Source organism: Cetorhinus maximus, chromosome 12, assembly GCF_964194155.1.
Source record: "Cetorhinus maximus chromosome 12, sCetMax3.hap1.1, whole genome shotgun sequence".
NCBI lineage: Eukaryota > Metazoa > Chordata > Chondrichthyes > Lamniformes > Cetorhinidae > Cetorhinus > Cetorhinus maximus.
The window spans coordinates 74,259,651-74,286,883 of record NC_135890.1 but is presented as its reverse complement, the minus strand read 5'-3'; the positions used below and the strand labels follow the sequence as shown (position 1 = coordinate 74,286,883).

Sequence of the window (27,233 nt, the reverse complement as noted above, 5' to 3'; positions counted from 1 at the left end):
ATGAAGGACTTGCATTTATATAGCGCCTTTTACAATCACAGGATATCCCAATCCACTTTACAGCAAATGAAGTACTTCCAGAGTGTGGTCACTATTGTAATGTGGGCAGCCAATTTGCACACAGCAAGCTCACACAAACAGCAATATGATCATGACCAAATAATGTGATGTTGATTGGCCAGGACACTGGGGATAACTCCCCTGCTCGTCTTCCAAAATAGTATAATGGGATCTTTTATGTCCACCTGAGAGTGCAGGTGGGGCCTCAGTTTAAGGTCTCATCTGAAAGATGATACCTCCAACAGTGCAGCACTCTTTCAGTACTGAGTGTAAGCCTTGATTTTTGAACTCAGGTCTCTTGGGCGGGATTTGAACCCACAATCTTTTGACTTAAAGGTGAGAATGCTACTCACTGAGCCACAGCAGTGCCCAAATGGAGTGCTTCAGGTGCAGCTTCTCTTTCCTAGCTAAACAGGGACGGTGAGAGTGGGAAGGAAAATGGCATCAATTTCCAAAAATGAGGAAGAAAGAGTATTTGTTGAGAGAGTGAGGAGAGCCAGCCAGTTGCTTAGTGTAGAGTAGCACAGTGGCAGCAGCTTGGATATATGGGAATGCTTTGACAGAAGCCACTTGCTCTCCAGTTGCAATGTCTTGCTACTCTCTGTGATGCTTCCTCTCTGGAGAGGAACTTGCAGTGGGAGGGGGAGGATCCAGTTTGTCGTGGTCCATGTAAGTATCAATGACATAGGCAAGACAAGGAAGGAGGTTCTGCATAGTCATTATGTGGAGCAAGGTACCAAATTAAAAAGCAGAACCTCAAAGGTAATAATCTCTGAGTTTGAGTATTGCTGAAAAAAGAGACAGGTCTAGGCTTTTGTCTTGCACTCATCAGGACACCACGCAAGAATACCAATATAAGGGGAAAACAACAACTTATACTGTATGTGAAGAGAGTGGTGATTTGTTTGGCAAGTGGCATTGCCGTGGAGAATGCACCAGTGATGGTGACTGACAGTTAACTGCCAAGCATTGTTTGAAATTTAAACCAGGCAACTTGACACTGATTGGTCAAGGCATTGCCCTGAGGAATGAGTCAGCGAATGGCTGTCACTTATTTTGTTTAGCTGAAACAGGCGTAATATGTGTACATGTTCTTACTGTCTGCAAAGAACAGAGCCCTGGGTATTAATATATGTAGCTTCCAGTACACACAAATGTCCCACACTGCGAGCCCGACTGACAATCTTATATTGGCTGTCAGCGTAATTCTTAGCACAGTGAGGATTATTTAACAAACGTTGTCCAATCATGGAATCACATCTAATATTGGACACTGTGTTTTGGGTTTTGCAAGCACGGGCTGATTGGTTACGGTCTGTTCCCTGCCTGTTGCGAGCAGCAGCTGGGACAGGCTGTTTGATGCAATCCGCCAGTCTTTGGGAGGTACGGCCTACATACTTAGCATCACACTGGCACTGAAATTTATATACCACATTTCTCATCTGTGTGATAGGCAGAATGTCTTTTTGACTGGACGGCAGCATCCTGTCAATGACAAATACCAGATATGTAGGCCGTACCTCCCAAAGACTGGTGGATCATAACAAACAGCATGTCCCAGCCGTAACGGGCAGGGTGCACACTCTACCCAACCAGCCCGTGCTTGCAAAACTCAAAACACAGTGTCCAACATTAGATGTGATTCCATGATTGGACAACATTCGCTAAATAATCCTCAATGTTCCAGGAATTATGCTTACAACCAATTTAAGATTGTCACTCGGGCTCGCAGTGTGGTGCGTTTGCATGCACTGGAAGCTATATACGTTAATACACAGGGCCCAGTTCTTTGCAGTCAGAAAGAACATGTACACACATAATGCTTGTTTCAGCTAAACTAAATAAGTGACAGTCATTCGCTGACTTATTCCTCAGGGTAATGCCTTGACCAACCAGGGTTAAGCTCCCTGGTTTAAATTTCAAACAATACTTGGCAGTTAACTGTCAGTCACCATCACTGGTGCATTCTCCATGGCAACGCCACTTGTCAACCAATCACCACTCTCTCCACATACAGTATAAATTGGTGTTTTCCCCTTACATTGGTACTCTTGTGAGGTGTCTTGATGAGTGCAAGACAAAAAGCTTAGACATGTCTCTTTTTTCAGCAATACTCAAGTTCTATATTACCAAATGGCTAATCTCTGAATTATTAACAAAAACAGAAAATGCAGGAAAAAGTCAGCAGGTCAAGCAGCATCTGTGGAGAGAGAAACAGAGTTAAGGTTTCGAGTCCGTATGACCCTTCTTCAGACCTTTCTTCTCTGAAGAAGGGTCAAACAGACTCGCAACGTTAACTCTGTTTCTCTCCACAGATGCTGCTAGACCTGTTGACTTTTTCCTGCATTTTCTGTTTATGTTTCAGATTTCTAGCATCCGCAGTATTTTGCTTTTATCTCTGAATTATTACCTGAGCCACGTGCAAATTTGCATAAGACAAATAAGATTAGGGAGATGAATCTGTGACTCGAAGACTGGTGTGGGAGAAGTGGGCTCTGGTTCATGGGGCACTGGAACAGGTACTGGCACAAGTACTGAGGAAAATGGGGGCTGTAATGTTGGTGCGCTCTACACCTGAACCATGCTGGGACACGTGTTCTTGTGAATTGTGTGACTAGGGAAGTCGATAAGGTTTAAAACTAAATTGTGGGGGCAAGGGATCGAATGTGGGAAGATGTGGTATATCAAAGACTAGAGACAAGGTAAAGAGAGGAAGGTATTAATATGGGAAATGATAAACATACCAGGAAAGGAAGGGACAGAAAGTACAAGTCTAAGAGTAAACCAACAGATGAGGCTAGAGGTTACAAAAGTAATACAAGGGCAAAACTTAAGGCTCTGTGTCTGAATTTGCAAAGCATTTGAAACAAAACAGATGAACTGATAGTACAAATAGAGATAAGTATGATCTAATAGCCATTCCAAAGGCATGGCTACAGGGTGGGATAGATTGGGACCTGAACATTGAAGGGTATGTGACTTTTAGGAAGGATGGGAAGCTAGGAAAAGGTGGAAGGGTGGCTCTGTTAATTAAAGACAACATTAACACAATAGACAGGGATGGCCTATGTTCAGCAAACCAAGATATAGAAGTGGTTTGGGTAGGAATGAGGAATGATAAAGGCAAGAAGTCGCTTGTGGGAGTAGTGTACAGGCCCCCTAACAGTAACCACACAGTTGGACAGTATCAAAAAAGAAATAGTGGGAGATTGTCAGAAAGGTACACCAATCGTCACGGAGGATTTTAATCTATGTATAAACTAGAACAATCAGATGGGCAAAGGTAGCATAGATGACGAATTCATAGAATGTTTTCAGGATAATTTCTTAGACCAGCATGTTCTGGAGACAACCAGGAGCAGGCTACACTAGACCTGGTACTGTGCAGCAAGATAGAATTAATTCATGACCTCATAGTGTAGATGCCCCTAGGTAGCAGTGATCACAATATGATTGAACTTTACATTGTTTGAGGGAGTGAAGAGTGGGTCTAAGACTAGTACTAGACTACCCTCTGAGTTAAAAGATTTTTCCTCATCTCAGTCCTAAATGTCCTGCCCCGTATCCTGAAACTGTGCCCCCTGGTTCTAGACTCCCCAACTAGGGGAAACATCCTTCCTGCATCTAGCCTGGCTAGCCCTGTTAGAATTTTATATGCTGCAATCAGACCCCCCTCATCCTTCTAAACTCTAGTGAATAAAGGCCCAATTGAACCAACTTCTCCTCATACAACAGTCCTGCCACCCCCGTTAGGGAGACCAAACTGCACACAATGCTCCAGTTTTGGTCTCACCAAGGCTTTGTATAACTGCAGTAAACATCCCTACTTCTGAACTCAAATCCTCTTGCAATGAAGGTCAACATACCATTTCCCTTCCTAATTGCTTGCTGCACCTGCCTGTTTACTTTCATTGAGTGGTGTACAAGGACACCCAGATCCTTTTGTGCATCCACATTTCCCAATATATCACCATTTAAATAATACTTTGCCTTTCTGTTTTTCACACCAAACCGTATAATTTCACATTTTTCAATGTTATACTGCATCTGCCATGTGTTTGCCCACACACACAACTTGTCTAAATCGCCCTGAAGCCTCCTTCACCTCCTCACAACTCTCAACCCCGCCCAGTTTTGTGTCGTCAGCAAACTTGGAAATATTGCATTTGGTTTCCTCATACAAGTCGTTTATATATATATCGTGAATAGCTGGGGCCCAAGCACTGACCCTGGGGTACACCGCCTGCCACCTGGAAAAAGACCCATTTATTCCCACTCACTGCTCCCAGTCTGTCGACCGATTCTCAATCCATGCCAGTATATTACCCCCAATCCCATGTGCTTTAATTTTGCCCACTAGCCTCTTATGTGGGACCTTATCAAAAGCCTTCTTGAAATCCAAATACATCACATCCACTGGTTCTCCCTTATCTATCCTACTAGTTACATCCTCAAAAAACTCCAGGAGATTAGTTAAGCATGATTTCCCTTTTATCAACCCATGCTGACTTTGTCTAACCCCGTTAATGCTTTCCAAGTGTTTTGTTACCATGTCTTTTATAATAGACTCTAGCATTTTCCCCACTACTGATGTTAGGCTAACTGGTCTGCAATTCTCTGTTTTTTCTCTCCCTCCTTTTTTAAATAGTGGGGTTACATTTGCCACCCTCCAATCTGTAGGAACTGCTCCAGAGTCTATAGAATTTTGGAAGATGACCTCCACTGCATCCAATATTTCCAGGGCCACTTCCTTTAGCATTCTGGGATGTAGATTATCAGGCCCTGGGGATTTTTCAGCCTTTAACCCCATTAATTTCCCTAGCACCATTTATTTTTTTACTAATACTGATTTTCTTCACTTCCTCCTCACTAGACCCTTGGTTACCTAACATTTCTGGGAAATTATTTGTGTCCTCTTTTGTGAAGACAGAACCAAAATATGTGTTTAATTCTTCTGCCATTTCTTTGTTCCCCATTATAATTTCTCCCATTTCTGACTGTAAGGGACCTACATTTGTCTTTGCTAATCTTTTTTACTTCACATATTTATAGAAGCTTTTACAGTCAGTTTTTATGTTTTCTGCAAGTTTACTCTCATATTCCATTTTACCCATCTTGATCAATCTTTTTGTCTACTTTTGCTGAATTCTAAACTCTCCCAACCCTCAGACTTGCCTCTTTTTCTGGCAATTTTATATGTCTCATCTTTATAGCTGATATTATTCCTAATTTCTTTTGTAACCCATAGTTGAGCCACCTTTCCTGTTTTATTTTTGCACCAGACAGGAATGAATAATTGTTGTAATTCATCCTTACATTCCTTTATGTATTAGCTATTGCCTATCTACCATCAACCCTATGAGTAAGGTTCCCCAGTCCATCATTGCCAACTCGCGCTTCATACCCTCATAGTTCCCTTTATTTAGATTCTGGACCCTAGTTTTGGATTCAACTTCTTCACTCTCCATCTTAATGGACAAATCTATCATTTTATGGTCACTCTTCCCCAAGGGACACAACAAAATTGTTAATTAATCCTTTCTCATTGCACAATACCCAGTCTAGGATAGCCTGCTCTCTAGTTGGTTCCTCAATGTATTGGTCTAAAAAAACTATCACGTACACACTCCAGGAAATCCTCCTCCATAGCATAATTGCTAGTTTGGTTTGTTCAATCTATATGTAGATTAAAGTCACCCATGATTACAGTTGTACCCTTCTTGCATGCGTCTCCGATTTCCTGTTTAATGCCTTCCCTTACATCTCCGTTACTGTCTGGGGGCCTATAGACAACTCTCCACCCCCCCCCCCCGCCCCCAAAACCAACGCAACTTTTTCTGCCCCTTGGTGTTTCTTATTTCCACCCAAACAGATTCCACACCATGATTTTCCGAGCCAATATTCTTCCTCGCTATTGCATTGATTTCTCCTTTATTAACAATGCTACCCTACCTCCTTTCCCTATTTGTCTGTCCTTCCTAAATATTGAATACCCCTGGATGTTCAGTTCCCATCCTTGGTCATCCTGCAGCCATGTTCCGTAATTGAAACTATTTCATAACCGTTTATATCTATTTGCGCTGTTAATTCATCTAACTTATTGCAAATACTCCGCACATTAAGATACAATGCCTTTAGACTTGTTTTTTTAACCTTGTTAGTCATCTTAGCTTTATTTTGCACTATGACCCCATTTGTTTCTCGCCCTTTTTTTTTTTGCCTTCCACTTTTGCTTCTACTTTTCTGTCTTTTGTTTCTATCCTTGTTTCCCCCTCCTCTGTCTCCCTGCTCAGGTTCCCATCCCCCTGCCATTCTAGTTTAAACCCTCCCCGACAGCATTAACAGACACCACCACCACCCCCCAGGGACATTGGTCCCGGTCCTGCCCAGGTGCAACCTGTCCTGTTCGTACTGGTCCCACCTTCCCCAGAACTGGTCCCAATGTCCCAGGAATTTCCCCCTCTACACCATTTCTTCAGCCACGTACTCATCCGATATATCTTGTTATAAGAATTAACTCTCGCTAGCACGTGGCACTGGTAATAGTCCTGAGATTACTATCTTTGAGGTCCTATTTTTTAATTTACGTCCTAACTCCCTATATTCAGCCTATCGGACCTCAACCCTGTTTTTACCTATGTCGTTGGTACCAATATGTGCCACGACCACTGGCTGTTTGCCCTCCCCCTTTAGAATGCCCTGCAGCCTCTCCGAGACATCCTTGACCCTGGCACCAGGGAGGCAACATACCATCCTGGGGCCTCTTTTGCGACCGCAGAAATGCATGTCTATTCCTCTTACTATTGAATCCCCTATCACTATAGCCCTGCCACTCTTCTTCCTCCCCTCTTGTGCAGCAAAGCCTCCCGTGGTGCCATGGACTCGGCTCCTGCTGCTTTCCCCTGAGAAGTTGTCTAACTCAACAGTATCCAAAACGGTATATCTGTTAGGGGGATGGCCACAGGGGACTCCTGCACTACCTGCCTTACTCTACTCTGCCTGGTGGTCACCCATCCCCTTTCTGCCTGTTCAGTCTTTACCTGCGGTGTGACCACCTCACTGAACTGTCCACGACAGTCTCAGCAACACGGATGCTCCACAGTGAATCCACTCACCGCTCCAGCTCCAAAATGCAGCTAGCCAGTAGCTGCAGCTGGACACACTTCCTGCACACATGGTCACCAGGGACGCTGGAAGTGTTCATAACTTCCCACATAGTGCAGGAGGAGCATATCACGGGTGCAAGCTCTGCTGCCGTGACTTCCTTTTAGATTAAGCTTGTTAGTTACTACCTTTAAAGAATACTAACTATGCTAGGGGTCTTATTCCACTCCAAACACTCCCACTACAGTTCAAAAACCTCACCTTATTTTGTGTAATCTAATGGACTGCAGCAGTTTAGGCAGTAGAAAAAGTAGTAGAAATACTCAGCTGACCCTACTTACCGATCAGCTGCTTCCCCTGCATCGCATCACTTTTTGACGTCACTTTGAGCTCCACCGCCTGAAGGCCCTGAGGGTAACACCTCTCCTCTCTGGTCTCAGCCTCTGTTTTTCACACCCTTTTATACCGCTCTCGCTGGCCTCTCCTCTCCAGTCTAAAACTCACCTTCTTCCAACCCTAACAGCAACTTTTAGTTAATTGCTAAATTAAAGAAAGACTAGACTTTAGATAGAATTTAACCCTTAAACTCCCTCAGTCCAATCTCCAGCTGAAACTCTCTACTGCAGCCAAATATAGCACTCCAGTGCAGACCTTGAAGCAGAGTCCTTGAATATTTTTAAGGAAGAGGTAAATAGATTCTTGATAAGCAAGGGGGTGAAAGGTTATGGGGGTAGACAAGATTATGAGATTAAAATAAGATCAGATCATGACCTTATTGAATGAGAGGCTCGAGAGGCTGAGTGGCCTATTCCTGCTCCTAATTCGTATGTTAGTATGTATGTTCTGTTAAACTTGTATAAGACAATAGTTTGGCCTCAGTTGGAGAATAGTGTCCAGCTCTGGGCGCCACACTTCAGGAAAGGTGTGAAGACATTGGAGAGAATGCAGAAAAGAGGATGTTTCCAGAGATAGGAGCTTCAGTTATAAGAAAAGCGACATGGGGCAAAACCTTTTCATGCAGCGAGTGGTTGTACTGGAAAGTTATGCTTGGAAGTGTGGTGGAGGCAGGTTCATTGAGGCATTCAAAAGGGAATTAGACTGTCATCTGAAAAGAAAGAATGTGCAAAATTACGGGGAGAAGGTGGGAGAATAGCACCAGATGAATTGCTCATTCAGAGAGCTAGTGCAGACATGATGGGATGAGTGGCCTCCTTCTGCATTGTGTCAATTCTATGATTCTGTGAAGATGTTTAATGTACATTTTTTTGTGGTCTCTGCACCAGGACTTTGACAGGGTTGGGATTGCTAGTGTGCTCCATGGATGGGACAGTGGCGTTTCTGGATTTCTCACAGGAAGAGTTGGGTGATCCACTTACTGAAGAGGAGAAGGTAATGCAGAACCACGCCTGGCTTACTGGTTCTCCGATTGCTTTGAAAGATATACCTAGAATTACAGAAGCAGCGAACACACTACATCCATATACATTGTATTCCCAATTGCATGCACATTCCCAGGTTGCTTGTTAGATTAACCCGGTAATAGCACAGAGAAATAATGTCCTTCATCCAATGGGTGGTGTGGCATTAGAATCCTAGAGCCTGAATCTCCCAGGCATAAGGGATTTCTCATGAGGTGAAACGCTCATAATTTGAAATGAGGAGGATAAAAAGGATATGAACAGACACAAATGGTATTCGCCACTAATGAGATGCTGCCATCAAGCCAAAAAAGATGTTCTGCCTATCATGCAAATAAGTAATGTGGTTTATGAATTTCATTGCCAGTGTGATGCTAGGTATGTAGGCTGTACATCCCAAAGACTGGCGATCGTATCAAACAGCCTGTCCCAGCCACTGTTTGCAATGGGCAGGGAACAGACGGTACCGAACCATCCCATGCTTGCAAAACTCAAAACACAGTGTCCAACGTTAAATGTGATTCCACGATTGGACAACATTTGTTAAATAATCCTCAGAATGCTAAGAATTACGCTGACAACCAATATAAGATTGTCAGTTGGGCTCACGGTGTGGCACATTTGCATGTACTGGAAGCTAAATATATTAATACACAGGGCCATGTTCTTTGCAGACAGAAAGGAAATGCACACAAATTGCACCTAAACAAAATAAGTATCAGCCATTCGCTGACTTATTCCTCAGGGCAATGCCTTGACCAATCAGTGTCAAGCGTCCTGGTTTACATTTCAAACAATGCTTGGCAGTTAACTGTCAGTCACTATCACTAGTGCATTCTCCATGGCAACGCCACTTGCCATCCAATCAGCACTCTCTTTATATACAGTATAAATGGTTGTTTTCCCCTTATATTGGTATTCTTGCGAGGTGTCCTGATGAGTGCAAGACGAAAAGTTTAGACATGTCTCTCTTTTCAGCTGTACTGAAATTTTTTATTTTAAATTGCACTGGCAGATTTGTTAACTGCCTATTCATTTAGCTCTTACAGGGATCTATCATTCTCATTATTGTTTGGAGCAAATGTCTTGATATGCTGTTCTTTCACCTCACTGCGCCTGTTCAGCCTGGACAGAGAAACCTACTTCATAGCTTTCGAGAGTTGTTTGGTTTTGATTCACTTCAATTCAAGGGGTAGAGTTAATTAAACTGCAGAGCTTAATTTGTACTTGGACCTTCTTGCTGCAAGAGTTGCCAAACATTGCATAAAGTCTAGAAATTTCTTAATGTATGCAAACAATGCACTGCCATGTGACATGTTGTAGAGAGAGCATTCTCATTGGGAGCAGAGGCAAATCTGGTTATGAGAGCGTCAAGCATTCCCCCCTAAAGGCAAGGTATGACTCTTCCTTAGCTTTACTAAGCAAAGTGTTAACTATTAGCTGGTGATACAAATATCCTATTATTTTACCCTGTCTTGTAGAACATGATTCATCAGAAGACCTACGGCAAGAGCCTCGCAATTACAACAGAGCAGCAACTATCCACCACCATTATTGAGAATCCAGAGATGCTGAAGTATCAACAACAACAGAAAGAATTGCAGGAACAGAAGAATGCTTTAGGTTCCAGGGAGCTGATGGCCCCCAAAGTGGCAAATATGCTGAATGGAGAGAGCCTCGAGGACATTCGAAAGGTAATAGATTGGATTGTAACTAAAACGCAAATTAATGCTGTTAAATGAAGTGTTGAATGTTGCCATGCTGCTTTATAGAAACTACCCCAGCGAGTGTCAGACTTCATGTCTTACAGGAACTGCACTGTAACTCTCCAGTCCGGAACGCTTGGGACCAAGACAGTTCTGGATTTAGGAATTTTCTGGATTTTAGAATAACCTTAGAATGTCTAACCACAAGTGTGTGAACTGGATATAAATATATACTTGAGACATAAAACATACCAAAACTAGTGTTAAGACATGAAGGTCCGAATTTTCTAATCCCTTCATTTGAAAATATGGGCTGATGTGCTAATGCAAAGGGCAGTTACGCAATACACTCCTTTATAAATGTCCTTTAAGGCTTGTAAATCCCAATGCATTCGTAGTATGCATTTGAAGACACATGCAGTTACCTCAAGCTTTTACCTAATTTGCACCCACTACACGAATGTTTCCCAAACTATTTAGCAATGTATAACAGCATTTTCACTTGCCAGTACCTGCGGAGCACAGTCGCCAGCTCAGTGTAAGAATCCTGTACAACAGGCGAGCAGAAACACAACAAAGTTGAAGTCATCACTCAACTTCCCAGCTTGGCCTTATGACCATTTTTTCCCACACTCCGAATGTATCTCTCAGTGACACTTGCCAGTGATTTGTTGTGGCACTTGCAAGTAGTGAGCCTGGGGTGTTGCGGGGCCAGCTGAAAAACATTCCCGACAACTGGTGTTTCCGGATTTCGGACTTTTGGACTCGAGGTTACAGTTGTATGTGTTCTATTAACCACTGTTTAATTAGATTCATTGGGATACTCACAAGTATTTCACGATTCAACTGGTATTTCACAATTCTCACTTGGGCCCCTTTAAGTGCATGATGATGTGCTTAGGAGGCCTTTTTTATCTTTTTTTAAGTATCTTTTGGCTCTGTTCAGTGACCATACTTCCCTTGAACCCAACATTTAAACTGGGCCAGGTGTGAAAATGAGAGGTATTTTGTGCCTTTGCTATAATATTTCTGCAACAGTTAACCTCAGTTAGCTAGGAACATCTAGCTATGTGGGTCCAAAATCTCTTTTGAGTATATTGGGGAAATCAAATCCAAGTAATATTTACCTCTTTTTCCTGAACATATGCTTGTGATTATGTGAAATTTCCTTATGATGGACTTTGTGTTAATAGCCAATTCGATTTTATCTTTTGCAATGTGCTTTTATTTTTCACTTTTACTTAAGTTGTGGCACAAAACTAATCAAATAGAGTAACACAAAGGTATCTAGTTTAGTTTGCTGTAACTTGCTATTTGTCTTTGAAGAGTTGCATAGGGAACTGAACACTGCAATCATCACCAAATATCCTCACTTCTGAGCTTATGATGGAAGGAGGGTAATTAATGAAGCAGTTGAAGCTGAATGGGTCTAGGACATTCCATGAGGAACTCTTACAGCGATGTCCTGGGGCTGAGATGATTGACCTCCAACCGCCACAACTAACTCCCTTTGTGCTAGGTATGATTCTAGCTAGTGGAGAATTTTCCTCCCTTATTCCCGGAGATTCACAAGAATGATTCCAGGGATAAACAACTGTAGCTATGTGGATAGATTGGAGAGGTTGGGTCTGAGAGGAGACTTGATAGAGGTATTCAAGATCCTGAAGGATATGGACAAGGTAAATAGTGAGAAACTGTTCCCTCTCACGAGCACATCAAGAACTAGAGGGCACAGATTCAAAATAAAGGGAAAAAGAATTAGAGGTGATGTGAGGAAAATTTTTTCACCCAGAGGGTGGTTGGAGTCTGGAACGAACTTCCTGAAAGGGTGGTGGAGGCAGGTTTGATTGAGGTATTCAAAAGGGAATTGGATTGCTATCTGAAAAAGAATTTGCAAGGTTACGGGTATAAGGCAGGGGAGTGGGATTAGGTAGATTGCTCTTTCAGCGAGCCAGTGCAGACTCGATTGGCTGAATGGCCTCCTTCTGTACTGTAAAGATTCTGAAATTCTGAGACTTCAGTTTTACTATGGGTCTTTGAGACTGCACTTAGTCAAATGCTCTCACCTAACCTCTGGAACTCAGGTTCTTTGCCTATGTTTTGACCAAGACTGTAATGAGGCCTGGAGCTGAGTGGCCATGGCAGGCCACAAACTGAGCATTGATGAGTGGGCTATTGATGAGTAAGTGTCGCTTGATCACACTGATGTCTTCCATCACTTTGCTGATGACTGAGAGTAGAGTAATGGGGTGGTAATTTACCAGATGGGGTTTGTCCTGCTTTTTTTGTGGACTGAGCATACCTGCATACTAACTTTTCGCGGTTTGTGTACCAGGAAACCCAGATCTCTCTGTATCACAGAGTTCTGCAGTCTCTCTCTCTATTTAAATAATGTACTGCTTTTTTATTCTTCCTGCCAAAGTGGACAAGTTCACATTTTCCACATTATGCTTCATCTGCCAAATTTTTGTTCACTCACTTAACCTATCTATATCTCTTTACAGGCTCCTTATGTCCTCTTCACAACTTACTCTCCTACTTTTCTTTGTGTCATCAGCAAATTTAGCAACCATACGTTTGGTCCTTTCACCCAAATCATTAATATAGATTGTAAATAGTTGAGGCCCCAGCATTAATCCCTGTGGCACTCCACTAGTTACATTTTGCCAACCCAAAAAAAACCCATTTATCACTGCTCTCTAGGCAGCACAGCACACTGCCCAAAGAAAAAATCATGATTACCATGAAGCCCCACACTATATAATCAATGTAGTTGCATACTTGACTCTTAAAGAAAGTCTTACATTGACTGTAAGAAAGCAGCATTGAAGATATTACAGGTTTCATATTCAACTAATCACTTTTTAAAATAATAGTAAAAATAACAGTCAAAAATATGCAGAGTAATGCTCCTGCCCAATAATGTACCTCAGTCCCATGCACAACCACAAAAGAATACGAGGGCTGTATATTCCCAGTTTGCAAACCAGCCATCCTACAGCCTCTTTAGACAAGATTCTCAATTCATGCTGAATTATGATCAGTTTTGTGCAGTGGGTACCAGCCCACTGGGAATAGCTTTGCAATTACCCAAGCTGATTTTATAAGGACATTTTCATCCCATTAGTCAAGGCTGGATTTAACTCATGTTGTGGAGGTGAAAGGCCATTGTCTAACCAAATACAGTCTAGCTCGTATATCATGTTCATTATTGCCTGATGTACGACTAATACCTTGTAATGGGGCACTAAACCTAATCTCAAGTAAGTTCCAATCAATGACATGATGGCCAGGAAAATATCAGCTGGCCCATTAAGCCTGCCCCACACTCATGATAGTTGGAGCATCATTACTAGACCATCCCCACAGGCAACCCCCAACCTGCTCTCCAGCAGCCATAAAATCTACTGGGAGATGCAAAAAAAATTCTGGAAAATTTCTTTCAAGCAATTGAATCCAGTCCAGGAGATCACTAAATCTGCCTACATTATCTGTTAATCCTCTCACCTATATGATGCAAGCTCCTGTCCGAGCTAAGAACTAGTCTTGGTTTCCTCTTGAAGGGATGATCCTTCTCTTTGTCTCTCCTGTAATTTAATTGATGACTTGGATGACCATAATGTAAGTTTTGCCAACAATTATTGCACTTAATTGATAATTCATTGGTTGCAAAGTGTTTTGGAGCATCTTGAGATGTGATACAGCACTATATAAATTTAAGTTCTAGTCTTCTTTCTCTGATAGACTGCTGAATCTGTAATTGATTTCTCTTTATAGTTCAAATAGTACCTGAGTCTCAAACACGAAGATGAGGTAGATATCATAAAGCTATTACTTTAACCTTTACCTCAGGCAGACTGGTCTTAGTTTGTCCTGCATGTTAGTTGCCCCAGTTGGTCAAATTTCAAATTTGTTTGCTCATTTCTCTTCAGGATGACAATCTATTATTGGCTGCATTAATCACTGGTGTGAATTATAGCTGGCTGACTCTAAAATGGTATTAATGGCAGTTGTTCTGAGTTGACATTTGATGAGATCATCGCATCCGGTGGGTGCCCCTCAGCCCTGTACCCTTCATCCACCCCCCCACGTCACCAAACTGTATGGGCTGTTGGAGCCCATGAACCCTCCTGCCAAAAGGTATAAAAGACAGTTTCGGCATGGAAGCTATGTTCTCATGGTCACCTGTCAGACTGCTGATCAACTTGCAATTCCTTTCACTTTTCAGATTATTCTCCAAGCCGCAAAAAACAACAAAATACTGTTGGTTTCTTATTTCATAAATATATGTTGCTAAACAGGTATCATTCTCCAGAAGGGTTGTGGGAGGAGTTCACTTTGCTTAAACTCTCAAATAGCAGGGTGCTTACTGTCCTGAAATAAGCCCCTGCTTTATCTTGCACATGGTTACATCCAACGTGGAATATAACTGTTCTCATTATTGACTACCAGGAGTTATCAAAATTTGTTGTGGCTATGAGATGATCCGTAATTTTAAACTGTGTTGTACATGGCTAGGGTACCTTGTACAATTCTATAGCACAATGGATCAGAGTATTAGATGAAGTACAATCATTAACAGGTTGTAAAGTTGAATAAGAATTCTCCTATTGGGTAGACTGTTGCTTATTATTCAATGGATGAATTACCACCCTGCAACGAAAGGTGGCATTGTCCAGGTCACTGTTATAAAGCTGGCTGGTGTAATATGATGCAGCTTATTTCCAGGGGGTGTTGTGTTTCAAAGACTTCATGAAAGATGGTAGGGTTGTCCATCATCAGAATTTTTACGCATGACAATTGTAGCAGCTAGGGCAGTGTTCTGAAAGATATTTTACTCCTGTCACATTTAATGTTTAGTTTTGAAGGATTTGTTTACTTTTGAATGAAGGATTCTCTATAGTACTGCATTTTCTGTGGCCTGAGAGATTAAAAGAGCAGTTTGAATAAACTGAGCAGCTTAAGAAAACTAATTAAGAGCCTTGGCCACATTACTGGGAGCTTCAGTGGAAGCAAATGGTGTGCTGGATAATAGCGTCTGAATTTTCTTTCTCTCTCTTCCCCCCTTTATAGAATTTATTAAAGAAACAGATTGAAACTAGGACAGCTGACGGACGGAGAAGAATCACCCCCTTTTGCATTGCTCAGTTAGACACGGGGTAAGAGGCCTTTTCAATCCCCTGTTGAAAAGTTTTGAAATGTTGCTGCACAGTTAAAAACCCATGAAGAAACCCATCAAGAAAATATTATTCTAAGACGCATGTGTGTTTCATGCTAACTACAAAACTGAGAGGGAGTAAAAGGCAGTAACTTAAGTCTGTTTTGTTCAGTTAGGATGCAGTTCTCTGAAAATCAAGGGCTTGATATCATTTCAGCCCCTGTCAATTAACTACAGGTTTGTAACTTTCCCAGCCAATGACTTTGGTGTCCCTTTTAATATGCATTATGGTCAGTTCAGTTTTATAAACCACCTCTTGCTTGTGCAATTAGGAAAGCTCAAATTCAGCAGGTCATTGTGTTGAGATTACCGTGATACAGAAGGAACCTCACTTAGCACCAGATTTGTTACACTGAATGTATAAGTACTAATATTTTATTATGGGGTTGGTGGAACCAGAGAATTTGGCAGTTGTTCTGTCTGAATGATTCAGAGCTGTGGCATAGTGTCACTGAACAATAGCAGCATAAACCGTTCCACCTGTGATTCTGCTTAAATTGATTTGATTTTCCAGCTATTGCACAACCCTTGGCAGTGTAAGATGGAAGCTGCAGTAAGGTTTATGGCCACTAAATGTTGCAAGGCTGCACTGAGAGGCCAGTTATGGCTGAGTGGGTTCTTTTGATTACTGGAGAAGCTGCTTCTGGTTAAACAAAGAGGGGAAACATGAGGTGTTTGCTGCTGGCAGTGACCTGGTTATATTTACAGTGAGCCTGCAATGTTCTGAACTTTATTGGTGAGTGTTCTCCTAAGGAAATGAGAAATAGGAGCAGGAGTAAACTATCTGTTCTGCCGTACAATATGATTATTGGTAACCAATGATGCAGAACGCAATGAGAAATATTTAAAACTGTGCGCAACAGAGCCCAGGAAAGATGTATTCTGCTAAAAACAAGAACAAACTAAACACTAATGAGACATCATAGATGAATAAATACATAAGGGAAAAGAATGAAAGTAAGGAAAGGGACTTATTCTGAGTACATGGATAGGAGAGGAAAGCAAGATGAGAGAGAATATGAAGAGTCTAATAGAGTAGTCAAAACATTAGGAAGGCAAAAAGGAACTAAGAAGCTAAATTATCAAGAAGCATAAAACAGTATTGTAAAATATTTTCCAGGCATGTGAACTTAAAAAGGGAAAGTTGGAGTGGGAATGGTCAGGATAAAATCACAGGAAGCAACAGTGAAATGGTGGGAATATTAATTAATTCTTTATATTAATTATCATCCGCCACTGGCAGCGGTTAGATCTGACCAGTCGTACCACCCTCAACAATGTCCTCATCACACTTAGCTATCACAGTGCTGACTGTGACACTGATCACTCCCTGGTGTGTGGCAAGGTCAGGCTTCAGCCAAGGAAACTATACATTTCAAGAAGAAAGGTCATCCTCAGATCAACACTTGCCGTACCATTGACCCAGAAAGGACTTGGGAGTTCCTCAACATCCTCACCAGGCTGTTTTAGGCAACAACGCTCAAGGCTGGAGTGCAGTGTCGAAGTGGGATCATCTGCACAACACCATCTCTGCACTCACTGCATATAGGCAAAGAGATCAGAGGAATGCTGACTAGCTTGAGGCTTATTGGACTGAAATTGAGTCAGTTCTGCAACCAAGGGGAAAGCCCTCATGAGCTACAAGCAAGTTCCAGCAAACAGAATCTAGATGCTCTCAAAGCTGCCAGAATCATGTCTCAGCAGACTGTTCGGCACTGCGCCAATCAATACTGGTTGAAAATCCTGCAAAAGCATACAACCTGATGCTGATACTGGGATGCTAGAGGGATGTATGAAGGAATTAAGAAAGCAATGGACCCAGCAGCAACCAAATCATCCCCTGAATACAAGTACAGGGATGATCATCACTGAACCTAGCAAGCAGTTGGAAAGATGTGTCAAGCATTACCTCAAACTCTACGCAGTGGAGAACATTGGTCACTGAAGAAGCTGTCAGCACTATTCCAGACTTTCATGTCATGGAGGAGCTGGACAGTGAAACCACCGCAGTGGAGCTCAACAAGGCCATTGATCATCACGCCATAGAAACTCCACCTTCTATCAACATTGTCAACCTCACTCTGGAAGTTGTTGACGGCTTCACATACCTTGGATCAACAATTACCAGCAACCTGTCCCTTGATGCTGCAATCAGTATCAGGATTGCCAAGGCCGCAACTGCCATGTCAAAGTTGAGAAGTCGAGTGTAGACCAACAACAAACTAACTGAAAATAAAAAGCTCTGCGTGTACCAGGCTTGTGTTCTCAGCACCCTTCTTTACAGTAGTGAAGCATGGACAACTATTGTAAGCGAAGAAATGCAGCTGAACAGCTTCCCCTGCCTCAGACAAATATTGGGCATCTCCTAGCAGGGCAGACTGCCGAATCTAGAAGTGCACTAGCGTGCAGGGATCCCCAGCATGTTTGCCCTCTTGAGTGAGTGGAGACTCCATTGGCTGGGTCATGTGAGCCAGCATTGGATGATGGCCGCATTGCCAACATGCCTTATGGCAGGCGTACTATCAGCACGAGACAAACTAATCACTCATGTCTGCAATACATGGATTTCTGCAAGCGACTCCTCAAGTTGACTGGAATCGGAGTTGATGCGTGGCAAATCCTTGCTGCTGACCGGAGTGCCTGGAGACAAGCAGTTAGGAAGAGTGGAAAAAGCAGAGAACAAAAAAAACGACAAGATGGTGGAAAAGTGAGACCGGCAGTAGGAAAAATAATGGATGTTTTACTCAAGGAAAAAATAGAAAAACATCTAAAAACCAAAAATATAATAATGAATAATCAATATGAATTTAAAAAGGAAATGCCTTGCTTGACCAACCTCATTGAATTCTTTAAAGATGTAACAAGCAGAGAGAAAAGACAAGGGCAATGTATTAGATGTAATATATCTATATTCCCAAAAGGCTTTAGATAAGAAATTACATATGAAATAAAGTCACAGCCTGCAGAGTTAGAAGACATGTAGCAGAATGGTGAAAGACAGAAAGCAGAGAGTAGGAGTAATTGGTAGTTATGCAGAGTGGCAGAAGATGGGAAGTGGTATCCCACAATGATCAGTGCTGGGACTGCTGTTGTTCACAATTTACATTAACGATTTAGACTTTGGATGACACCAAATTGGGAGGAATAGTCACTTCTGAGAAGGACTGCAACAAATTACAGGGAAAATATTAATAAACTTGGCTGAGCATATATCTGGCAATTGCATTGCAACATAGCAAAGTCTATTACATTTTGTAAGAAAAATAAGAAAGTCACAATTTACTTAGAAAACAAGAATGTCGAGCAGCAAAGTAAGCTGGGAGTACAAATACATGAATTACTAAAAGTTGTGACACCGGTCTATAAGACCATAAGAAAAGCAAACTAAGCATTAAGGTTTATTTCCAAAGGAATGGAATGAAAAATAGAGATGTTATGCTAGACTTGTATTGAGCCTTGGTTAGAGCACATGTGGAGTACTGAGTACAGTACAGGTTGCCATCTTATAAAAAGGATATAGAAGCTCTGGTGATGGCCTAAAAAGGAGATACAAGGATGATACCAGCAATGCAAGATTATATCTATGAGAAAAAGATTAGTAGGTTGGGTCTCTTTTCTCTTCATAAAAGATGGTTGAATAATGATCTAATAGATGTATTTAAAATTATGAAGTGTTTTGATATAGTAGGCGCAGAGCATGTGCCTCCACTTTTGGGGAAGTGCAAAACCAGGGGCCTTCAACATAAGATAGCCACCAAGAAATCCAATCAGAAATTCGGAAGAAACTTCTTGACCCAGTGGTGTGGTGAGAATGTGGAGCTTGCTGTCACAGTAAGTAGTTAAGAAGAAGAGTATAGATGCATATAAAAGGAAGTTAGATAAGCATATGAGGGAGACAGGAATAGAGGGTTATAGAATCAAAGAATGGTTACAGCACAAAGGAGGCCATTCAGTCCAAAGAGTCCATACTGGGCCTCTGCAAATCACAGTTAGCTAGTCCCATTCCCCTGCCCTTTTCCTGTAGCCTTGCATATTTTTTTCCCTGCAGATGCTTTTTCAATTTCCTTTTGAAAGCCATGATTGAATCTGCCTCCAATGCCCACTCAGGTCATGAATTCCAGATCCTAACCACTTGATGCATTAAGAAAAAACCTTTTCCTCAGGTCGCCGTTGGTTCTTTTGCCCATCACTTAAATCAGTGTCCTCTGGTTCTTGACCTTTCCACTAATGGTAACAATTTCTCTCTATCAATTTTGTATTTTGAATACTTTAAATTTTGAATACCTCTATTGAATCTCCTGTAAACCTTCTTTAGGGAGAACATCATCACCGAAGGCCCTCATCCCTGGAGCTATTCTCATAAATTTTTTCTGCAGCCTTTCTATAGCCTTCACACCCTCCTTAAAGTGCATGTCCAGAATTGGATGCAACACTCCAGTTGAGGCTGAACCAGTATTTTATAAATGTTCATCATAACTTTCTTGCTTTTTGGGTCCCATATGCATTTTTAACCATTTGCTCAACCTGCCCTGTCAGACTTCAATGAATTGTGTACATATGCACCCAGGTCTCTCAGTTCCTGCATCCTCCTTTTAGAATTGTACCCTTTAGTTGAGACTAGCAAACACCCATTAAACGTGCGCAATCAAATTAGAATACTTAACAAAAACTGACAGGGCCCTCCCCCCCCCCCATGCCCTCCTTCCCATGCCATCCCTCTATCATCCTCTCCCACTTCACCCATTCCACCCTTCCCATGCCATCTCTGCTCTAACCTCTCCAAATCAGGATGGTGAATGGCTTGGAGGGGAACTTCCAGGTGGTGGTGTTCCCATATGTCTGTTGTCCTCATCCTTCTAGAGGTTGCGGTCGTGGGTTTGGAAGGTGCTGTCTAAGGAGCCTTTGTGAGTGCAGAGCTTAGATCTGATCCGTTGGTTGTGGAATCGGTTAGTGTTACCTATCACTTGTTGCATATGCTGTTTGGAATGCAAGTAGTCCTGTGTTGTAACTTCACCATGTTGACACCTCATTTTTAGGTATGCCTGGTGCTGCTTCTGGTATGCCCTCCTGCACTCTTCATTGAACCAGGGTTGATCCCCTGGCTTGGTGGTAATGGTAGGGTGGGGGGATATGCTGTTCCATGTGGCTACAGATTGTGGTTGAGTACAATTCTGCTGCTGCTGATGGCCTACAGTGCCTCATGGCTGCCCAGCCTTGAGTTTCTAGATCTGATCGAAATCTATCCCATTTAGCGCAGAGGTAGTGCCACACAACACAATGGAGAGTATCCTCAATGTGAAGATGGGACTTTGTCTCCACAAGGACTGTGCGCGGATATGAGGATAATTAAAATCGCCCACTATCACTATATAGTTTTTGCTCCTCCCTATAAATTTACTCCTCTATATCTTTCCCATTTGTTGCTGGCCTATAGAATAACCCAGTATTGTAATGGTACATCTATTGTTTCTTAACACTTACCAAATGGATTCAGTACTGTACCGTCTAGGGCATCCTTAATCACATTGTTGTCCTCAATCAGTGCTGCGACTCCTCTTCCTCTCTTGCTTTCCCTATTTTTGATGAGCTCCTTGTACCCAGGAACACTTAGCACTCACTTCTGCCCTTTTTTGAGCCAGGTCTCTGCTATCGCAACAATGACATATTTTCATGTATTTATTTGCGCTTTACCATGCTTCCTGCATTTTCATACATGCACCATAAACCTGGCTTAGATCTTGCTATCTTCCCTCTCAGTCTGACTTCACCTCTTCCCTTTCTATTTCTTACTCTGCTGCTATCTGTCTCCCCTAATCCTATATGCACCTTGTTTCTCCTTTCTGATGCTACACTGTGGTCCCATTCTCCTGCCAAATTAGTTTACACCCTCTCCCACAGTACGAGCAACTACCCTGCAAAGCCATTGGCCCCAGCCTGTTAAGCTACAACCTATCTGATCTGTATAGGTCTCACCACCCCTGGAAGCAGTTGCAATTTCTCTGGAATTTATAGCCCTTGCTCCAGCATCATTTCTCCACCCATGCATACATCTGCATTAGCCTTCTGTTTCTATATTTACTAGCGCATAGCACCAGGAATAATCTGGAGACTGCTACCTTAGAAGTCCTGCTTCTTAGTCTAATTGCTAGTTCCCTAAAACCTGCCTTCAGGACCTCATCCCTTCTTCTACCTAGACTGTTGGTAATGATAAGGACCATAATCTCTGGCCATTTATCCTCCCCCCTCAGAATGTTCTGCAGTGACATTCTGGACCCCGGCACCAATGAAGTTACACTGATGGAGCTAGCTGAAGGAGGATGAGAAGAGGCTTAAGTGGAGCAAAAATGACTGCTTGCACTGGTTAGGCCAAACGGCCTTTGATGTAACAGTAAAGCTTGTTATGCACATGAGTTAAAAAGGGATTTTGCACTAATTCTGGTAAAGAATTATTCTGATTAACTTCAACATCTCCTAATTGTGTCGGTCTGTTGTGACTTTTCAGAAATATTAATAGGTGTTAATGGCACCATTAAAGAGGAAATGGATGAGAGATTGAGAAACATTAACAGTATCAGATCAACTGTACGTGCTACATCCCCATGGGATTATTGGCCATCTGGACTAGTGCTAATCGAGCTCCTTCATGGCGCATAATAACTCCTCCTAACTGGAACCTTCTGTTAATGACCATGTCTCTACTAACCCTTGCACAGTCAGGTTCAGTAATTGAACTTCTTATTGCTGATGGTATCTCCGCTAATAATCACACTTTCCAGATGCAATGTATCTTGTAATTCTTCCGAGCCAGCTCTGCCAATGATGTAATCAACACTCACTATTTAAAAACCCATGGTCCTGAAATTCCATGGAAACCCCAAAGAAACAGAGTTTGTATCTCTTTATACCCTCCAAATGCTGGCTACACTGATCTTCTGTCAAAGTTAGGTTCATGATTGGGATTGCCCCACAACCCTGGGAACTTGTGTACATTTCAAAATGAATCTGAATTGGAATGTAAAGTGACGGTTCAACTTAAAAAAAAAATGGCATGTTAATAAAAGCAGAAACAAGTTTTGATTTTGATCTTGTGGATATGTATGTCCATAACACTGAAACCTAGGCATGATTGATGCTATCCCTCATGCAAAACGACTTGTGATAATTTGATACTCCTCCATCTGCTTGCTGCTACTTCCTGGATGTGTAATTCCCACCAGGACAATCTTTTTGTGAATGGTAATTTTCCACCTTAAGTTTTTCTAACCTTCCTTTTGATCTTGCAAGGTTCAAGCAATTTGATTTAGCAAAAGTTAGCAAAAAGTCATTTGTCAGTGCGAGGAAAATGAGCCAAGTTATAAATAGTTTGTGCAGATGTTTTTATGTTTCTGGATTTGCTTCTTCCCTTGCTGTCTCTCTAAATTTAATCAGCAGCGTATTCTAAAGTGCCAGTGTTCAGTGAGAGGTGAAACTGATGGGCGAGACCTAACCATCTGGCCGTGTGCAGAGATCTGTTCACCTACCAGGTGTGAGAATGAGAGTGGCCTGTGGAAGCCTGCTCTCCTTTACTCCCTAAGATTGGTAGCTGGAAAGAATGAAGACTGTAGCTGCCCCTCTCCTGTTCTGACTTAGTGCTCCAGTGTAATCTGCCATTCTCATTGCTCATCAGTGGATATTTAAAAGGAGGGCCTTGATATGATGAAGAGACGCTTGCATAAATTGCCTCGGTAGCACTGTAGAGAAGATTGGCTGAAAGCAAAATACTGTAGATGCTGGAAATCTGAAATAAAAACAGAAGATGCTGGAAAAACTCAGCAGGTCTGACAGCATCTGTGGAGAGAGAAACAGAGTTAATGTTTCGAGCCTGTATGACTTCTTCGAGCTGGGGAAGAGCCATATGGACTCGACAAGATTGGCTTGTGGGCTGTCAAATTCCTTGATATCCATTTAGGGATATAGAACTGGGTTTGCCATTCAGCCCCTCAAACCTCTTCCATCATTCAGTTAAATCATGGCTGATCTGTATGTTTACTCCATTTACCTACCTTGGTATTGTAAAGCTTAATATCTTTGCCTGAGAGAAACCTATGATCTTATTTGACATTTTCAATTAACCCTCCACCTCAACAGCTTTTTGGGGAAAGAGAGTTCCAGATTGCCCTTGTGAAGAAGTAAGTGCTTCCTGATGTCATCCCTGAATCGCGTAGCAGCAATTTAAGATTTAGAATGCAATTTGGAAGTTTTTTTGACTAGCTGTTTAATAAAGAGCTTCTGAATTCTCCAGAACTGTTTGGCAAACTGTTCTCTGTTAATTGGACTTGCAGTGTGTTCTGTGTTTCTAACTCAGTCTGCACCAGTGTGTCCATTTAACTGAGTTCAGATTTGAGTTCCAGGATGGCTCTCCTCATTGTTAGAAACATAGAAACCAGGACCAGGAGTAGGCTATTCAGCCCTTCAAGCCTCCTCCGCCATTCAATACAATCATGGCTGATCCTCCATCTCAACATCATATTCCCGCTTTCTCTCCATACCCCTTGATGCTCCTAATATCCAAAAATTTATCAATTTCCAGCTAGCTTTCTGTTGTACTCCAATTTTTTCCTCCTTATTAATCTTTTAGCCATTCTTTGCTGTTTTTTATAGTCTGTCCAATCTTCTGACCTGCCACCCATTTTTGCACAATTATATGCTTTTCCTTTAAGTTTGATACTATCTTTAACTTTTTTAGTTAACCACATTTGGTGGATCCTCCCCTTGGCATTGTTCTTTCTTGTTGGAATGCATCTATTTGTGCATTCTGAAATATCCCCTTTAATGTCTGCCACTTCATCTCTATTGACCTATCCCTTAACTCAAATTGCCAGTTCACTTCCACTTGCTCTGCTTTCATGCCCTCATAATTGCCCTTATTTAAATTTAAAATACTAGTCTTAGACCCACTCTTCACTCCCTCAAACAATGTAAAGTTCAATCATATTATGATCACTGCTACCTAGGGGCATCTACACTATGAGGTCATGGATGAATCCTATCTCGCTGCACAGTACCAGGTCTAGTGTAGCCTGCTCCTGGTTGTCTCCAGAACATACTGGTCTAAGAAATTATCCCAAAAACATTCTATGAATTCGCCACCTATGCTACCTTTGCCCAGCTGGTTGTTCTAATCTATACATAGATTAAAATCCCCCGTGATGATCGCAGTACCTTTCAGACAAGCTCCCACTATTTCTTCTTTGATACTCCATCCAGCTATGTGGTTACTGTTAGGGGGCCGGTATACTAGTCCCACAAGCAACTTCTTGCCTTTATCATTCCTCATCGCTACCCAAACCACTTCTATATCTTGGTTTGCTGAACTTTGGCCATCCCTCTCTAATGAGTTAATGTTGTCTTTAATTAACAGAGCCACCCCTCCACCTTTTCCTAGCTTCCCATCCTTCCTAAAAGTCACATACCCTTCAATGTTCAGGTCCCAGTCTATCTCACCCTGTAGCCATGCCTCTGGAATGGCTATTAGATCATACTTATCTCCATTTGTACTATCAGTTCATCTGTTTTGTTTCAAATGCTTTGCACATTCAGATGCAGAGCCTTAAGTTTTGCCCTTGTATTACTTTTATAACCTCTAGCCTCATCTGTTGGTTTACTCTTAGACTTGTACTTTCTGTCCCTTTCTTTCATGGTATGTTTATCATTTCCCATATTAATACCTTCCTCTCTTACCTTATCTCTGGTTTTTGATATACCACATCTTCCCACACCCGATCTCTTGCCCCCACAATTTAGTTTAAAACCCTTTCAACTTCCCTCGTTACACAATTCACAAGAACACGTGTCCCAGCATGGTTCAGGTGTAGAGCGCCCCAACGTTACAGCCCCCATTTTCCCCAGTACTTGTTCCAGTGCCCCACGAACTAGAGCCCACTTCTCCCACACCAGTCTTCGAGTCACACATTTATCTCCCTAATCTTATTTGTCCTATGCAGATTTGCACATGGCTCAGGTAATAATTCAGAGATAAAAGCAAAATACTGTGGATGCTGAAAATCTGAAACATAAACAGAAAATGCGGAGAGAAACAGAGTCGACGTTTTGAGTCTGTATGACCCTTCTTCACAGAAGAAGGATCTGAAGCAGGGTCATATGGTCCCGAACGCCAACTCTGTTTCTCTCTCCACAGATGCTGCCGTACCTGCCAAGTTCTTCCAGCATTTTCTGTTTCTGTTAATAAGTTAGAGATTAGCCATTTGGTAGTATAGAACTTGAGTATTGCTGAAAAAAGAGACATGTCCAAGCTTTTCGTCCCGCACTCATCAAGACATCCCACAAGAACACCAATGCAAGGGGAAAACAACAATCCACACTGTATGTGAAGAGAGTGCCAACTGGCTGTTCTCTGTGGAACAATAAGCCCCTGTTTTGATTGCAGTTTAGTGGGTTGTCAATGTAGGGTAGATGGGATGACTATGGAAATGGAAGATGCATAGAATGGTTACAGCAAAGAAGAAGGCTACTCGTGTGGAATAGCAGCAAGTGTTTAAATAGGAAATGGTTGCCCTATCTGCTTCAGTAACTGTAAGGTCTGTGACTACATTGTAGGAAAGGTTACTAACATACAAACATAGGGAATAGGAACAGAAGTAGGTTATTCGGCCCCTGGAGCCTGCTCTGCCATTCAATAAGATCATAGCTGATCTGTTTGTGTTTCAAATTCCACATTACCATCGATAACCTTAGATTCTTGTTAGGCAAGGGAATCAATCTATCTCCGCCTTAAAAATAGTCAATAACCCCACCTCCACCTCCTTCTGAGACAGACAGCTCCAAAGTTGCACAACCCTGAGAGAAAATATTTCTGCTCATCTCTGTCCTATAAGGGCAACCCCTAATTTTAAAACAGTGCCCCTAATTCAGGACTCACCCACAAGAGGAAATATCCTTTCCACGTCCACCTTGTCAAGACCGTTCAGGATCTTATATACTTCAATCAAGTCACCCCTCACTCTTCTAAACTCCAGTGAAAACAAGCCCAGTCTGTCTAACCTTTCCTCATAAGAGAACCCACTCATTCCAGTTATCAGTCTGGTAAACCTCCTCTGAACCGCCTCCAGCACATTTGCATCCTTCCTTAAATAAGGAGACCAAAACTGCACACACTATTCACGATGTGGTCTCACCAATGCCCAGTATTACTAAAGCATAACATCCTTACTTTTATGTTCAATTCCTCTTATAATAAAGGATAGTATTCCATTAGCCTTCTTAATTACTTGCTGTACCTGCATACTAACTTTTTGTAACTCATGCACTAGAACACCTAGATCCCTTTGCATCTCGCAATTCTGCAATCATTATCCATTTAAGTAATACTCTGCTTTTTTATTCTTCCTCCAAAGTGAACGACTTCACATGTTCCCACATTATACTCCATTTGCCAGATTTTTGCCCACTCACTCAACCTATCTATATCCAGGTGTAACCTCCTTATGTCCTCTTCACAACATACTTTGCTACCTATCTTTGTGTCATCTGCAAATTTAGCTACCATGCCTTCACTCCCCTCATCTAAGATATTGATATAAATTGTAAAAAGTTGAGGCCCCAGCACAGACCCCTGCAGGACTCCATTCGTCAATCCTGCCAATCAGAAAAAGACCCATTTATGCATACTCTCTGTTTTCTGCCAGCCAGCCAGACAATCTTCTATCCATGCTAATACGTTACCCCTAC

The 27,233-nt window shown here is 42.0% G+C and overlaps 1 protein-coding gene across 4 annotated transcripts in view; it reads left to right on the top strand.

Moving 5' to 3' along the window:
* Positions 1–27,233, top strand: part of hira (histone cell cycle regulator a) — a 116,041-nt gene that overhangs the window by 39,100 nt on the left and 49,708 nt on the right. For all 4 annotated transcript variants that reach the window (XM_078553883.1, XM_078553881.1, XM_078553882.1 and 1 more), the window contains exons 11-13: positions 8,448–8,553; positions 10,064–10,276; positions 15,362–15,447. In XM_078553883.1, coding sequence (XP_078410009.1) covers positions 8,448–8,553; positions 10,064–10,276; positions 15,362–15,447 — 405 coding nt within the window. The remainder of the gene's footprint in view (positions 1–8,447; positions 8,554–10,063; positions 10,277–15,361; positions 15,448–27,233) is intronic.